This window comes from Haliotis asinina, chromosome 10 (genome assembly GCF_037392515.1).
Source record: "Haliotis asinina isolate JCU_RB_2024 chromosome 10, JCU_Hal_asi_v2, whole genome shotgun sequence".
In the NCBI taxonomy this organism is placed as follows: domain Eukaryota; kingdom Metazoa; phylum Mollusca; class Gastropoda; order Lepetellida; family Haliotidae; genus Haliotis; species Haliotis asinina.
The window spans coordinates 44413462-44431525 of NC_090289.1; the positions used below are offsets into that span (position 1 = coordinate 44413462).

Consider the following 18064-nt stretch of genomic DNA (forward strand, 5'->3'; position numbering starts at 1 on the left):
TTTTCACATTTGCCCAAATTAACTCAATCGGGTTTAGTTCTGCGTGGTATGGAGGGAGACGTAGTACATCATGACCATGTTGCTTCAACATCGTGTCTACTCTGGAGAGAGGGCCCGATTTGTTGGATTTTGCAAGAAACAATAGTTCGGCTTTAAGCATTTTCTCATCAAATGAGATATTGTGCCTTTGTAGCCACGCTTTTATGTCATCTTTTCTGTTGGCGGTTGTCGGACATTTGTCCACTTGCTTGCTATGATATGGTGCATTATCCATAATGATGACAGAGTGCAGTGGAAGGTTTGGGATCAACTTTTCCTGGAGCCAATTGGAAAAATTATCGAAGTTCATCTCGTCATGATAGTCTGCTGATTTGAGTTTGGAATCAAAAACAAGCAAAGCATTTGGAACAAAACCGTTTTCACCCCTTGCATGAACCACAATAAGCCGAGGTCCGGTGCCAGACGAAGGTTGAACCCCATTTATTACGACTTCATCCTCAAGTTGCCAACACTTTGGGACAATGTGGTGTACATGCAACCATGTTTCATCGATAAAGATGAGTGTTCGATTTTCTTCTCTGTATTTCTTTATTGCACGTAAGTATTGCAAACGCTTGGAAACAATGTCTTTACGTTCCATTAAATGTTTACGGATTTTGCCATATCATACATCGTATCCAGAGTGGGTAGTTTTTACGCCATATAAACTTTGTACAAATTGACGGACTGCACACCGGTCGAAATCATCAAATTTGTAACTGCAAGTTTTGGGTTTGCGCAAATTGGTGGGACTGATAAATGTAGGTCCACTCGCACTCCTATCACCTTCTGCCTTAATGCGCTTTAAAGTTGCCGTTGAGAGTCCAGTAGCAAGGCTACTTTGTAAAAGAGAATCTGCTTTGGTTGCACAATTTTTGTCCATATACATGATAACATTGTATGCTATCTCCCTTGCCTGAGAATGAACTATTTGCCCATGTTTTCCTAACTTGGACAGTTTTTACTACAACTGAAATCTGTTTAACAGTATTGAGACAGGTGTAAAACAGTAGCGAGACAGGTGTTAATCAGTAGCAGTGTTGATTTCATGTCACGGTTAGCATGTATTGCACGTGCATAATCGTCAAGCTACCTGTAGCAGCCAAGTGTACTCGCCCGATTCGTTGTACCGCCTCTCTTGTCACAAATGCGTTTAGTGCGCAGGATCATCTAATATGTGTCTAGCAGTAACATAAGTAATCATATGAACTAAATACACATTGGTAGTGACGGGAGACAGTTAATACTGCAAAAGAGTTGCAGAATGTTCTGTTTGATGGCTGTGCTTTAGATTCATGGTTGAAGTACCGTGATTACCAAATACCATGCAAATAATACATACACGAAATTGCTAAAAGCCATACTCACTCTCTCTTTTACTCATGATAAAACATTATTGTGAGAATCGTGTACACCATCATAACCTCTTCTCGAGGATCACAATGCATAACGCTGTTAGGAGTTAATCACGGTATCGCTGCGTGGAGATTAAGGGGCACAGACTGACGAAGTGGTAGCGGAAATATACGAAGAAACGACCTTCTACGGATTGGCCAATGATACGATTCATGTGTTAAACCGGTTTGTAAGTCTCAAACCGGAAACAGAGCGGCAACAACAAGGAAACGGACGAGCTCGATAAACACTTGATCGTGTCTCGGTGGGTATGGCTGTTTTTCATTCATTGAAAGGAAACATAGCTTGTCTAAAACAATATCGCCGAAGCTACATATATGATAGCTGCACTGTCGGCTCATTGCGGCAGATGCGCTGATATTTTCTAGAGATCCCATCGATTTCATGAGTTGCCATGAAGCGAGACTGGATTGCGACACACTCCTTCAAATTAGGACAGGTTAAGCAATAGCAAATTGCAAAACATCCGTAAACATGTACTGTGTATAGTACGCAGTTTGCATATTGACACCTCAACTGCACATCATAGGTAAGGTTTTATAATCGACTAGACTTAAGATGACGAACAGGTGAGCGGCCAAAAGCCCTGTGAAAGACGATATATATACTGGCGTCTCCTCTTTTCGCGGTACTCACGGATATTGGCTGAAAAAATAATACAAACAGTTTGTATGTATGTACAAACTTTTCGTATGTATGCATGTTGTTTTTAAATGAAGAGATTCACCCTCTAACATGTGCATCTATCAACTGCTTGATCCATCAGGTGTATAATCCCACTTGAGCTCGATGAAAAACATCGTCCACCGCCGAGATTTTGAGGCGTCTCCCATTCTCGCGGCATAACGGGAACGCCACGTTATTAGGTGTAAGGACGGGGAATCTTATTGAAAAGGGCGGGGAAAAGTTACGATTTTTCCACTTTGGTTAAAACTCACGAATATTCGTTACATTGCAAAATTTTGATAGTTCACAGACCTGGTCCAATTCCTAGTTACCGGTCAATGATGTAAACAACCGCTAAGTATCATGCTTCGGCGACCCCGGCAGAAAATGTGTTTGCCGCGAGAATAGGGGACGGCCCTATAGATCGAATAATATGCCGTCTAATTCTCTACTACTCTAGGCCATAGGATAGTTCATATGAATAAACTCGTATTCCAGCCAAGGCCCACACCGAGCACACCTTGGTATAGTGCGAAGTCGTCTAGTTATATGCTGGACTAGACCATAGGGGTGCAGTGACTTAGTGCGAGTACACCTTGGCAGCAAATGTTGGACATGTTACAGGGAATCAACTGACGATATCGACTGAGGCCATAAATACATAAATTACGTTTTATGAAATGAGACTTTATCTTTGAAGAGTGTGTCGTGAAGGATCAGTGTTTGAAGTGATCAGAACTGGTAGATAGACTAACGCTTAGTCTGAGAATTTATATCAGTTTTGATGGTAACTAACATAAATTGAAAGGATCCCTGTGAAATTGGAGATCCAGACTGGAGGAAATCTAGATTTGCTTCATTTGGGGATTTAACATTGCAGAAAGGGCATGGTGGAGGGCAAATAATGAGGTTTGGGAACTGTGAAACATGCAATTAGATACTTTCGAATTTGTACAGATATTGATGTACTGCAGGACACTGACATGTTTGTTTGCCACAGTAGCCTGCAGTATTGTACTGAAGGCCTATAGAATCGGGGTGGTGGGGTTACTACTTCTAGCCTAGTGGTTAAAGCATTCACTTATCATGCTGAAGAATTGGGTTCAATTCCCCACATGTTTGTAATGAGTGAAACCCATTTCTGGTGTCCTCTGCTGTGATATTGCTGAAATATTGCTAAAAGCAGTGTAACAGTGAATTCATTCACTCACTTTGAGATACCCAATACTGATTCAGCGTCAGCTGGTGCATGCTTACCTCCATTGACGCTTTTATCACACAGGATATCAACCAGTTGTCATTTTACATGTCAATGGCCACCATGTAGCTGCAATACTGCACCCATGTGGGGAATAATACTGGATCTTCAGCATTATGTTTAAATGCCTTAACCATTAGACTGCCCAGCTACCCCTACAGACTAATTGGATTTTGTCATATTGATACTTACTGCACGTGTACAAGTACAATGGCCTAAAATATGTCTGATCATACATGCATGGGCAATGGGACAGCCTTGTGGTTATGATGCCGAATTCCCAGGTCTGATTCGTCACATGGATACAATGTGTGAAGCCCATCTATGGTGTCTGCCAACATGACATTGCTGGAATATTGTTAAAAATGGGCATAAAACCCATAAAAACTTACTCACTCACTCATTACAACTGCTTTTAATTAATTAACTTATGGTAATTTCTTTTTGCAGAGATTCCTAACCAAGGCTCATCATGTCTAACAGTGGCAAGTGTTGTATTGCAGTCTTGATTGGTGTGGGTGTGGTAGCTATTCTAATCATTGCACTTGTCGCCACATCCCTGAGGAAGCTGGCTTCAAAGGAGGGTGAGGACTTTTCCGTAACTAGATAGTGTGAAGTAATTTGGATGAGGAAAATCCTCGCTGCATATATTTTGAGCAACAAACATGATACGATGAACCAGTGAGGATCTGGGTTAGAACTGGTCTTCACCTACCCGTGCTTGTCATCAGAGATGACTATCAGGGTCAGGTTGACATTTGTCATTATATTTGCCTAGATTGATTGATATTTCCATTTGCCTAGATTGATGCTCATGGTGTTGATCACTGGATTTTCTAGCTCACACTTGATTAAAATCAACTGCCATGTAGCAGGAATAGTGCTGAGAGCAGTGTTAAACAACAACAAACAAATGATAATTCTGCACCTTGAATTCTTGATCTTTCTGATTATTGCATTTAGTGGTGACATATGTTTACGTGGGTGGCTAAACAAAACAACATCCTGAGTATTATTTAGAAACATCGCATTATTAAAACATACCTTTGTATAGTGTGTGAGTAAATCAAATGTTTAGGTTTATTCTGCCTCAAAAGCTTACTGATGATATGGTCAATTATTGATATTTTTAGCCAGCCCTAATTTCATTCATTTTTTGTAACGAGGTTGCCAGTATTTCCCTAGATGTACAGATGTCCTAGGAACCAACCAATAGATTGATATTTCACAACAATTGCTTCATTGCTTCGACCCACTGACGGTCCAGGGTGCAATAGACCTTCAGCAACCCATGCTTGCCATAAAAGGTGTCAATGCTTGTCGTTTGAGGCGACTAACGGGATCGGGTTGTCAGGTTCCCAATTGTGCAGATCGATGGTTATGCTGTTGATCACTGGATTGTCTGATCCAGTCTTGATTATTTACATACCTCTGCCATTTATCAGGAATATCAGGCGTAAAACTAAATTCACTCGCTCACTCACTTTATTGCTTCATGTTGGTCCTCAGCAACCCATGCTTGTCGTAAGAGGCAACTAACGGGATCGGTCGGTCAGTCTTGCTGATTTGGTTGACACGTCATTGTATTCAAATTCTATGAATCTATGCTAATGCTGTTTGGCACTAGCGCTGGATTGCCTGGTCCAGACTCGATTATTTACGGAATGCTATTGCTGGAATATTGCTGAGTGCAACAACAAACAAACAGACAATCAGGGTTTATGGGTCTGGATACAGAACATATATTGTTTTGTTATCTGATTTCTGATTACCTAGTACATGAACAATGTATGTTTATTACATGGAAAATGTTGTAATTCATGGTCTCCATATTTTCAGTGGGAATTGCTTATGACAAGTTTCAAAAGAAATTGTCAGATACTGTGAAGAATGAAGGTTTGCACAATGGTCCTCCGGGTTTTGAGTTCATCATCTTCCCCAACGTGTACACAACACTGAACTTCCGATCTCTGTCGGTGAGTTGTAATTCAGTGTAAATGTTTGTGATTTTGCCAACAGCAATGTTGACATGCATCAAGAATTGTGTCTGTTATTTGTTTGTTATCTTCAGTATTGCAAGGGTGTTTCATCCATCGTTTTCACCCAGTCTGTCTGTATCTCCAGTTTGTATCACCTGCAATACCCAATCTAGCTGTATCACCTGACTGTATGGTGTGTCTGTATCCTACAATCTGATTGTGTTGCAGTGTCTCAACAAGGACGGGGTAATCATTACCCTCGATGTGGCATACCAGTACAAGGCCAGGGTAACGCATCTCAAAGACATCATCCTCAAATTTAAAGACTTTGATGGCTACAGGGATATTTTAAAATATACAGGTTTGCACCTTTTACTTACTCTGCAATATATCTCACTGTATTTAACCCAGGTAGGTTCTTGAGAGGCATGTACATGATACAGAAATTGGTATTCAAGTATTTGATGAAGTATTATGGATGTCAGATTCTTCTGTTCTTTCCTTGCCAGAAGTGTGTATAAATTAACTTAAGTAGTTGTTATTTAAACTGTGTTCTCAGATAGACAGACAGCAGTTTATTAATGTTTTACACTTTTTGACAAAGCTAAAATATGTACACAATTATGCATATATTTCATTTGTTAAAGTACACAGAGTCATTCCAGTTGGAATTATGAGACACTAGAAAGATAAAAGACAAGTGTTAACCATATAATAATTCTTGTCTACATTTTACAATAAGGCTGCAGATTTTGGCTGTATTAAAACATATAAAAGGATGGCTAAAAATAAAACATATTGTCAATATCACATTTATGTAAAAAATCTTGACATAAAGTATTGTACTGGTTAAGAAGGTTATCTCTCCTATCACCATATAACACACAGTGAACAATAACATGTAGCTCATCTTCAACATCATTAAAACATTTTCTATTTCCAAATGCAGTGTTTTCATATCGGCCACTTTCCACTCGAAAAATGGTAGCTTTGACATATTGAATGTGCCTTTGAATTAAAAAAAAATAGTTAATGATGCACTTTGTCTAAGCAGACAGGTGATATGGAACCTGTGGAATATTGCGTGACTCATGTTAAAATGGTGCTTGTAGGTTCAGCAGCACTGCATGAAGCATGCAGTTTGTTCAACACATCCCAGGTACAGGCTGAGCGAGGGGCATTCCAGGAGATGGTGAGACAGAAGCTCCGGGATAGATACGATGTGCTGAAGTGTGACATCACAGATCTCCAGGTGAGTCGGTACCTATAACATGGGGCTTGATGGTCTATAGGAATTGTCCTAAAGATGTATTTAGTGCTGCACCATGCCAACAAAATATGTATGTCCTTGTTATCCCCACGGCATGTAATGCGGGGGGATATAGTCGACGTTTGCCTCGTCTGTCCATCCGTCCGTAATCATTTTGTTTCCGGAGCATAACTCAGAAACCGTTCAATATTTTTAGACCAAACTTGATAGATATAATAATCTCAACCCATAGTTGTGCCTTTTTGCTATTTACAGAGTTTTGGCATTTTTATTTTTTTGTTTTTCCATGGAACATTTTGGTGTTAGTCTAATGGTGGGGCGGGCTTTGTTTCCGGAGCAGAACTAAAAAACCATTCAATATTTTCACCCTTAAGTGGTGCCTTTTGCTATTTACAGGTTCTTGTGGTTTCTTGTTTTCTCAATTTCCATGGAAATGTTTCGAACTTAGTCTCAAAATGGAGGAATGGGCTTCGTTTCCAGAGCAGAACTCAAAAACCGTTCAATATTTTTCAGCAAAACTTGGTAGATAAGTGTGGCAGGCCCCATAGTGGTGCCTTTTAGTATTAACAGGTTTTTGTGATTTATTATTTTCTGGGTTTCCATGGAAATGTTTCAGACTTAATCTCAAAATGAAGGGATGTGCTTCGTTTCCGGAGCATAACTAAAAAACCGTTCAATATTTTTCTGCAAAACTTGGTTTATATACCAATCAGAAGCTGCAATGGTGTCTTTTGCTAGTTACAGGTTTTTGTGATTTCTTAGTTTCTCGGTTTCCATGGAAACGATTCAGACTTTGTCTCAAAAGTGAGAGGTGTGTTTCAAAAAGTCAAAAACTTCTTAATACCTATCAGTGTTTCTTGGTAGATATGTGTGGCAGACCCCAAAGTGGTGCCTTTTGCTATTTACATGTTTTTCTGATTTATTATTTTCTCTGTTTCTATGGAAACGTTTCGGACTTATTCTCAAAATGGAGGGATGGGCTTCGTTTCTGGAGCAGAACTCAAAAACCGTTCAATATTTTAGATAGATATATCAGTCGGAACCTAAAGTGGTGCCTTTTGCTACTTACAGGTTTTTGTGATTGATTATTTTATCAGTTTCCTCGGAAACGTTTGGACTTAGTCTCAAAAGTGAGAGGTGTGTTTCGTTTCCGGAGCAAAACTCAAAAACTTCCTAATATCAGTCAGTAAAACTTGGTAGGTATGTGTGGCAGACTCAAAAGTAGTGCCTTTTACTATTTACAGGTTTTTATGATATGTTATTTTCTCAGTTCCATGAACATGTTGCTGACTTCGTTTCCAGAGCACAAGTTGAAAACCATTTCATATCTTTCAAAAGATCTTTGCAGATATACGAGAAAGATCTTGAAATGGTGACATTTTCTGATTACAGATATATGGCATTTATATTTTTATGAATTCCATGGAAACAATTCAGACTTGGTCTAAAAACACAATAAGTAACTGTCGGATGATTTGTCCTTTCCAATATGTGGGAGCCGGGGGGATATGTCATCTTCTGATGACTCTTGTATTATTGGTTTGCAGACTGTTAGTGTTAAGAAACAGTCACTGTTGTCTTGTTGCTCACAGGGACAACTATGATCATCTTGCTAGCTTACGATATTCAACTTTATTTTAAACACAGGCCATCATTTGAGAAAACAGACCACTTATGTATTAGTAAACAGTGATATCAGAAAAAGTTTGATGTTTGATTTAGTTGGTTTGGTGTTTAGTGCCACATCACTGGATTGTCTGGCCCAGACACCATTATTTACCAACCGCTGGCATACATCTGGGATATTGAGTGTGACATTAAACCAACCATCAAACCAAATCATTCCAGTTTGAGTCTTACATATAAGTATAGAAGGAATTATCTTGTACCAGAGATTGCTGCATTTCCAAAATATAGTAAATTTCTACGGGTACCAAGGGACACGACTCCTTGGTCACAGCCAGATCATGTGTTGTGTCCCTTAGGTGTTTCAGAAATCTGTTTTGTGTTCAATCCAAGTTCACCCAGCTTATGTGTTGTGGTTTGTCATCACCCTTGCTCATCTGTTGCATCAAAATGATATCCCCTAACACCTGCATTACTTCCAATATCTCATGAAGCTTTCATGCTGTTAAAAAGGCTTCAAAGCTAGTGAATAATAATGCTAGTACTCTCTCACATTGATGTACAATATTGATTCACCCAGTCTAAGTAAACTTAGTCTCAGTGTATTTCGTTACACTCCACCACTGAGTCTAACAAAATCTTATGGGAGGTCGCGTCAGGTAACCTTTGAGACTGACCAGTCAGAACACAGCTTACCAAATCATGAAAGTGGACGTACCTTTTGAACTGTTTATCTCGCCAAAGGTTCGTACCCAAACGATTTGGAATGCTGTATAGTGTACGCTCGCTTCCGGGTGATGCACACGGCGTACGTACAACCATGACAACGGTGAGTAAACAGTCGCTGAAAATAGTGTTTTTGGCAATATTCAAGGATGTCATCTTGCGGAAATATTAGCTAATGGTAACCATGTCAACAGAAACCCCAAAGCGTATATACTGCAGGTCAAATAATTGTGTTATATGCGTTTTTTTGTTTGTCGAGAGGTCTGTGTCAGTGACCTGAATATTTTGAAAGTCCCACCGATCCTTAAATAGTAGTCGTCTGATTGGTTAAATCTATTTATCAGTCTCGTGTTTGACTGGACGGTCACTGGTCACTGAAAGGTTACCTGACGTGACCTTCTACTAGGTTTTGTTAGATTCAGTAATGGAGTGTAACGAAATACACTGAAATTAAGTTTACTTAGAATGTTGATTCACCATGTGCAAAATAATCCATAGATGTTCAAGTGTTATTGTCCAGACAATGAGTTACTCCTCAATATTTATATTTGTTTCGTCTAGATCAGAAATCTATTTGTTAGCTGTAAATGATTTACTTATCTTACGTATTACTGGTACCAGTGATACTCACAGAAGTACATAATTATCTGTTTTGGTCACCATTGAATACAACAGTTTTCCAGGGAAAGTAACTCCACTTATATAACATATGGCAAACCGTATGCCAAGATCTGTTTCAGATGGTTGAGCTGATATTGATTATTTGTAAGATGATTTCATATTTGAATGGTACAATATGTCACAGTGTTATCATCCCGGAGCTTCCAAGTGTGTCTCCAGGATATAACACTCTATACGCTACTGTCATGTGATGATGATCTTATAATATGTTACACTGCTGAGTCAGTGGCATTGTACACTGATGGTTTAGATTGTTGACGCAGCTATATATGTATATCATCAGTAAGCCAATATTTTATTCCAATAATTATTTTCTAGAATTGGCAATGATATAGAACAGTATCTTTAAAACAATTGTTTAAACAAGAAATTTGTTGTAATGCCAGTTGTTTTCAGCAGATTCATGGGATCTTTGACCAGTTGTTCAACAGTGATGTAGGCAGTTATTAGGATAGGAAAGAGTTAATACCATTTAAAATGGTGAAGGGAAATATTATTTGGTTTTTATATAGCTATTTAAGTTTTGTTCAGTCATATTAATGAAGACCTGTATTTGTTTCTACCTTTCTTAGACACAATTATTTACTTGATTCATGCAACTCGTCGGTGACATTTTTCCCAAATTGTGAAAGGCTCCAACAAATTTTGTTACTGCTTAAATAATCTGTCTCTTTCACTCCCAAAACTTAAATTCTAGACATTTCATCTTGAGAACATGAATAAGAAACATTTCAAAGATTATTTCAAGGCTTCTGATATTTCTGCCAAATGAAACCCCCTGAAAACAGGTGCTTTGTTTTCCATTATTCCATGTGAAATAGCTGCATCACTTTCTATGTGGTATCTGGCAAGTAAGTGTTTTTGTAAGTAAGTGTAAGTATTTAATTTTGTTCGTTAATTTCAGGTCAACAACATTGAGCGTCCCAGGGAATATGAATCATCCATCAGAAGCAAGGAGCGAGCAAGAGAAGACATCCAGGTCAGTACCTTTATCTAGAAGGAAGGTTACATGGGTCAGTTGCTAGGGACCAGGTTAGCAGTGGAAATCAGTTTCTATGGAACTCAGATTAACATTGGAAATCATTTGCTAGGAGACTAGTGTTAACATTGGAAATCATTTGCTAGGAGACTAGTGTTAACATTGGAAATCATTTGCTAGGAGACTAGTGTTAACATTGGAAATCATTTGCTAGGAGACTAGTGTTAACATTTAAAATCATTTGCTAGGGAACAGCTTAGTGTTGCAAATCAGTTGCTAAGGAGCTCAGGTTAACATTGGACATCAGTTGCTAAGGAAACTCCGGGTAGATGTGGAAACTACTTGCTGGTTGACTTATGTTATCTCTGGAAATTGTATAGACTTAGCTTAAAAGTGCAAAGTTCAGGGGGAAGAACACGTTTAAGATTGTGGTTGTACATTGTCCATTGTCCACTACATACTGTTTAAGATAAATGTTATATAATAATGTTTTCTTCAGGTTGCTGTAAATGAGCGTCCACGTCTGCTGACCGAGGCTAAGACTGAGAGAAGAGAAGCAGAGACACAGGCACAGATCATCTTGGACAGGGCCCGATCTGAAGCCAGAATCCTAGAAAACCAGTGAGTTATTCATTGTAGGAGAAACAGGATAAATTCCATGTCTACTCTTCTGAAAGTTTGTCTGACTAAGGTCAAGGACATTTGGTTACCTGAGTATGTTATTACAATATGGCTGTGTGGAAAGGGAGAGCTGTCAAAGGCTGAAGTGAACAACGTGTTGAAATACGTCTGTTATTCCATCAGCAACAACCCATTGCTTTAGCTGTAACCTTTGAAGATCCGCGTTAGAATTGATCTTCAGTAACCCATGCTTGTCATATGAGGTGACTCACAGGATTGGTTGGTTGACATGTCATTGCTTCCCAATTGCATAGGTTAATGGTCGTGTTGATGATCACTGGATTGTCTGTCCCAGACTTGATTATTTACAGACCACTGTCATTTAGCTTGAATATTGCTGAGTGCAGTGTAAAACTAAACTCACTCCTTGAGCAATACAGCTCATCTTTTCAGGGTATTTCTAATTATCCGCAACAGGCTGCACAGGTCATAGGATCTTACAGAGCAGGCTTTTACGTGACTTTGGAATATGTGTCCCATATGTGAAAATATGGAGCATTGGTGCAGAAAGTACACTGTAATATTCAGTTAACAACATTGTTTTTTTACAGGAAATAAGAGGTGCCTGTTAAGTAACTCTGTATACTAGCGAAAGTGAAACAGCAGGGAAAAACGTAAGATCTTATACCCCCTGTATAATGCGACCCCACTTCCTGACTCCCTCATTCTAGGTACGAAAAACTGGCATTATACGTGGATGTATACGGTATGCCATTTCTTAAGAGGATCCCATGAAGGACTGTGTTGGGCCTGGTGTAAAGCTACCCATCTTGTCATGAGAGGCAACAGTTGGGATTGGCTCACAGACTTTGTCAACACATTTCATCGTATCACAATTGTGACTCAATTATTTTCTGACAGCACCATTTAGTTCTAATGTTCCTGAGGGCAGTGTTAACAAACAAACAAACAAACAGTTTGCCGTTTTTGTCCTCTGAACCTGCAGTTCTGCATATACTCCATTTGTTGATTGAAGTATCAGGTTTGGTGATCTGGTTAAATGTGAGTTACTGCATGTGTAGATCACTGGTCCTAAAAAATTATCACAGGTCTGTTTGAATTGGACTTAATTATTAAGCAGTCACTGTATAGCTGGGATGTTAGTTAAAACTGTGCTTGCATTTAACAACAAACAGCTAATCTTGTCAGCTTGCCATCTATTCTAAGAAATAACTACCTTCCTCTTGTCCTCAGGGCAAGAGCTGAGGCTGAGGCCATCCTGACACAGTACGAGAAGGAGGGAGAGGCATATGAATCTATCCTCAGCGCCAATGGGCTTGGCTTCACCACTGAGGGTTTCATCTCCTACATGGGCGTCCGTGTCATCTCCTCCGCCAAGAACCCTGTCTTCGTTGGGCTGCAGAGCCCAGCCAAGTCTTCTTACATGACCCCCTAGAACTGCTGTTGTCCACCCCAAGAGGACGTGCTTGTTGATGCTGGATTTCAGATGTTAAGTTACACAGTACGTCAATAATTTTAGGTATCATGAAAAAAGTGTCACTTGCTGTAAGTTATAAGAAGTCATATATTTATATAGTACGTCAGAAACTCAGAAGTGAAGGTCAAGGACATTATGACAATCAGTTACTGTAGAACATGGTTATGGATTGTATGCGATGTGAAATATTTTACTCCCTGTATGGTCTTCTACATGTGTGTTAAGTAACTCACAAACTTCTACATTTATAAATATTCTTGGGCATTAATAAATAGGAGCAACTTCAGAATCCCAAACTATTTCAATCTGGAATTAAGTTGAAACCGACAATGGGTTAGCACAATTTAAATTTTGGGTGGGGGGGATTTATTCATTGCATGTATTTTATGTAGTAAATATGAAAGTTGTCCAAACTTTTATGATGGCTGTTTATAAATGTATATTAATGGAGATATTCATTTTGGTTTTAACTGTGTTCTATTGTAATTTAAACTGCTGATTAGGATATTTGTTTCGAATATTTAACTCAAGATGTTTATAAATCATGTAATACAGTCCTATGTTAAACTCATTTACATCCTTTTTTTAAAATTCTTGGAATTGTCTATTATGTTTTTAGATATTGCGTTTTTTTTCATGCCTAGACATAAGATCTGATGTAGTAGGTGTGAACCTATTAGGGCGAACAGAATGCGCTGTTTGATATCCAACGGCACTACACGCTTCATTGTAGCCTCCTTCAATGTTAAACTATCGTATATTATGTGAATCTTTGTGTTATGCACACTTGTAGTTTGATCTCATTTTTTCTGATCTTTCATCACACAATTGTGTTTGTATGCATATTACGAATCAAATTACTTTCTGATGACACAGTATTGGTTTTAGGTGGCATAATGATGCAAACATAATTTCAGTTTGTGTGGTTCAGTGCGCTTTACTTGCTATTGTAATGTGTTAGCTATATTAATGTATAGCTTTATGATAATAATATGGGATAGTAGGATAGCTGTGCAGTTAATGCATTCCCTTTTAACACCGAAGTCCCAGATTTGATTTCTCCAAATGAGTTTGTGTGATTCCCATTCCTCTGGTGTCCCTCACTGTGATATTGTTTGAATGCTGGCAAAAGTGATGTAAAACCATACTCACTTACTCACTCACTCACTCACTCACTCACTTTAACACCTATACCCATGACATAATGTGTCAGTTCTATAATATATCACTAATTCACTAATCACTAAAGAATGATATTGTGATAATTTTCTGATATTTTTTCATGTGTATTTTAGAGACTGTATGTTCAATGGTCGTTTGAAGTCTTTTGACATGTAATTCTTTAAAAATTACATCATGTTTTTGTTATACTACCAGTCTGATTTCCCTTTTTCGTCTGAACTGTAGGCTGCCTACAGCAAGTTTTTCTGAAGGCTTGCTGATGTGCATAGGTTTAATTGAATTCTCTCTCCTGAAACTGCAAACATGAAGGGTATTGATAAAACTTGAGTGTCAGAAATAACAGATTATATGCCCTTCATCAATGAATGCTGTAAGTATGATTCAAATTTCAGGATTAACACAAATCTTTCAAACAGGACAGGTGACCTATATATCCATTTGGCTGAGTAATTATTGTCTAATTTGTTCCCCAATAAGATTATACAAGAAAAGGACAAGAGAGTACAGTGGTTACTGTGATGTAAAACAGCATTGTCAGTCAAACAGTGTATGTGGACATGGGATTTAGGTTCAAGCCTTTGTATGCTATCAACATGGACATTTGCCTGTTATTACTTAGACACAAAACAACTTTGGTAAACTCTGGTGGTGTTAAGCCAGGCTTTGTTTTTGTCACAACATTTGTAGATTCATCAAGCGGTTTCATTGTATCTGCAGTAACAACTTGTGATACCTGTAAATTCTAAGACATATATGGTTACAATCAGCGAAGCAGCTCTTGATGAAAATGCATAAATTGGTTTACAAAATGTTAATGGTTGTCACATTTGTGGGTCAACCTATTATGAGTTAATCCTCTGTGTACACAAGTCTGTTGAATGATGGAGGGCTGTTGGGTAGCCTATTGGTAAAAGCGCTCACTCGTAATGCAGAAGATCCGGGTTGGATTTCCACATGAGTATAATGCGTGAAGCCCATTTCTAGTGTTCCCAGCCGTGATATTGCTGGAATATTGCTAAAAGATGTCTAACACTGAAGTCACTCGCACACTGTGGTATGGTGGTATTTGGTTAATGATATGTAGAGAATCTCATCGTATTGTCTTTGGTAGCTGATATATCAGTACAAGTTGATATAGGTGTAGAACCTTTTGACTTGGTAAGTAGTTCTACCCTTTTATCATCAAGTAGGTACATATCATTAATATTGAGAGACATGAAGGTGAGATTCTATATATCCTCCAAAATCAATTTTGGACATTTTCAGTTTTGATTGTAAAAGTATCAATTTGTAGTTGTCAACATTGGAATCGGCTTCTAGCGTCCATCCATGTCAAGCAAATGGCAAAATGCAATGTTGTATTTTTATACAATTATTCCTTGACATGCATAATATCTGTTCTTGTCTGCATGTACTATTGTGTACTGTCTTTGTTATGTTTTGTCCAGTCTATATGTCTATTTTTGTGGCAACAGTTGCCATGTTATGTAACCAAGAGGGCCAACCCCTACCTCCAGTTATCAGGCTTTCCATTATGTGTGGGCATCCTGTCTAAGAACTCTTGGGTCATGCTGAGGAGCCAATCTCTATGATTTTATCATAGTCAGTAAAAAGTTTATCCTGACACTACGCCAATACATTTGCACTAGAAATTCTACACATTTGAAGAAAATTCAGTAATAAAGACAAAAACATATACTTTTGTTGATTAAATACATTTTTGTCATGGAAATATAGTAAAGGATTAAAGACTTGGCATCAGTGCACCAAATATGCATGTCATGACATCCAGCGTGCTCCAGTGTACCAATTGGAGTACAGTGTCAGGTGTCAGCTACTGGTGTACTGAAAGGGGGTTGGCACCTTCATTAATACTACTAACCAATGAGATTGAAGCATTTGTCTACACTGATGTGTTGGAGAGAACTCATCCCAGACTTCTTGAATTTGGTAGTTGGACCATTTGTCTATAGCTGCTGCTGGAACAAATATGCTTGTTGTATCATTACTAAGCAGCTTCAAGAACAAATATTCTTGTTGATCCAGTGTGAAACCACTCCTGGAACAAATATGCTTGTTGTATCATTACTAAGCAGCTTCAAGAACAAATATTCTTGTTGATCCAGTGTGAAACCACTCCTGAAACAAATATGCTTGTTGTACTATTGTCAAACAGCTCCTAGAACAAATATGCTTGTTGGTCCATTGTCTAGTTGCTTTTAAAACAAGCATGCTTGTTGGGCGAAGGTATAGATGCTCCACGACCAAACATACTTGTAAGATCATTCCTTCCAGAAAAAAATATGGGAGATAGATAATTCCTAGTCCCTCTTACGAACCACTGTTTGTAGTTGGACCTTTGTCCAGTCGTTACTTGAAGAAATGTAGGCACAATGGGTCTTGTTTATCCACTCCTACAACAAATCCTGGTTGTACATGAGTCTAGTGCTCCCTTGATCAAATTCTGATGGGTGGATCTAGCTATCTAGAACATATGCTGATAGTTGACCTTATGTTTGGTCATTCTTAGAGCAAATACCAGCTTTTGACTGTTGAATTAGTTAAACATATGCATGTTCTGTCGAAATTTACGTTTGTAGGAAAATATATTATATCAGGCAGTTTTCTCCACCAAATGAAACATCCCTGTATACAGATTTGTCTGTTTTGTAACATCCCTGGATGCAGATTAGTCTGTTTTCTGTAACATCGCAGGATACAGATTTGTCTGTTTTTGTAACATCCCTGGATGCAGATTAGTCTGTTTTCTGTAACATCGCAGGATACAGATTTGTCTGTTTTGTAACATCCCTGGATGCAGATTAGTCTGTTTTCTGTAACATCGCAGGATACAGATTTGTCTGTTTTGTAACATCCCTGGATGCAGATTAGTCTGTTTTGTAACATCCCTGGAATACAGATTTGTCTGTTTTCTATAACATCCCAGGATAGAGATTTGCTTTGTATCTGTAACATCCCTGGATACAGATTCGCCTTGTATCTGTAAAATCCAGGATACATGTACAGATTTGTCCGGTTTCTACATCTTGCCAGACAATTGCTGATGACTGCGGTTTTGTGAAACTGGTGTTGGCTGTTGTGGGTGTAAGAGTTGTCCTCAGGTTGATGTATCTCAAGGTACAACTATCAACATACCAGTCATATTTCTCTATTTCTGTGGATGGGCATATTTCATCCTTGTTACGTTTGTGGAAAGGTTTAACAGTATATGTGTTACATGTAGCCATTAAAGATCAACATGTATCTTTTGTGTGAATGAAATAAACTTTTACTGTAAGTTAGGACTTATAGTCATCTATGCAGTTGTCAGGTACACATTGGTATTGTATCAACTGATGCCTGAGAAAGTAACTGTGGAATATATACTACAAACAAAAAGTATGGGAGCACCCTAAAATCTGATAGACATATATGAACTTAAACATGGTGAGCCCATTTATACTCTGAGGTAAGTGAAACGTTTTATGTGCTTAATAATCACTTTAAACGACATGTCGGAACTTGCAGTGAACCAACTGATTCAATATTCGTTGAGTGAAATGAAACCTTGTCCAAAATAGAAAAAACAAGGGTGCCGAGACACACCAGCATCCTGTTTGATTAACATCCCAAACAACAGCCATGTACATGTACAAGACAAAATGGTGTTTGGCAGTTGCTTCACTTCAAACCTTAACATATCGTTTACAGTGGCCATTAAGCATAAGTTACCTTTACCTTGTAGCATAATTAACCTCACCACGTTTAAGTTTTGTATATAACTGTCAAATTTTAGTTTGTTCTCATACATTCTGTTTGTTTGTACCCTGTATCATCATCTATGGTACCCCTGGTTTAGATCTCATTACTGGTTTTGAATTCAAATCTGTGATAATCTAGTTATTTGACTGTCCTTCATTGACATGTTTTTACAATTAACCATCAGTTACTATGTCTAAACCTAACAGTTCTCGTCCCGATATTGCTGATGTGACTTTGAATTGTAACTCGCTCACTTTTTGGTTGTAAATTACTAACCAATTGTGGAATATATTCGAACACGATATATCTATGAAACGATGATTGATGATGTAGGATCCATTGCCGGAACAGCAATATCACA

At 38.3% G+C, this 18064-nt stretch overlaps 1 protein-coding gene across 2 annotated transcripts; it reads left to right on the forward strand.

The window, feature by feature from the left end:
* The first annotated feature begins 1633 nt into the window (after positions 1 to 1633).
* LOC137298236 (uncharacterized) lies at positions 1634 to 17239 on the forward strand. 2 transcript variants are annotated; one of them, XR_010957729.1, is made up of 9 exons: positions 1634 to 1699; positions 3830 to 3963; positions 5219 to 5355; positions 5587 to 5719; positions 6471 to 6610; positions 10566 to 10640; positions 11140 to 11261; positions 12516 to 16589; positions 16724 to 17239. XR_010957729.1 is itself a non-coding variant. In XM_067830407.1 (8 exons), exons 2-8 carry the CDS (start codon positions 3852 to 3854, stop codon positions 12715 to 12717), a joined length of 921 nt encoding a protein of 306 aa, XP_067686508.1. In that variant the 5' UTR covers positions 1637 to 1699; positions 3830 to 3851; the 3' UTR covers positions 12718 to 17239. The 2 variants fall into 2 exon arrangements, 1 of the variants encoding a protein (XP_067686508.1); XM_067830407.1 differs by having other exon boundaries at positions 1637 to 1699; positions 12516 to 17239.
* The last annotated feature ends 825 nt before the right edge of the window (positions 17240 to 18064 follow it).

What these genes read in the sequence shown, in the direction of transcription:
- LOC137298236 (XM_067830407.1), top strand. Translation starts at nt 3,852, where the DNA reads ATGTCTAACAGTGGCAAGTGTTGTATTGCAGTCTTGATTGGTGTGGGT. An exon ending in GAAGCTGGCTTCAAAGGAGG is followed by an intron (nt 3,964 to 5,218) that starts GTGAGGACTTTT and finishes CCATATTTTCAG; the next exon opens with TGGGAATTGCTTATGACAAG. An exon ending in GCCAGAATCCTAGAAAACCA is followed by an intron (nt 11,262 to 12,515) that starts GTGAGTTATTCA and finishes TCTTGTCCTCAG; the next exon opens with GGCAAGAGCTGAGGCTGAGG.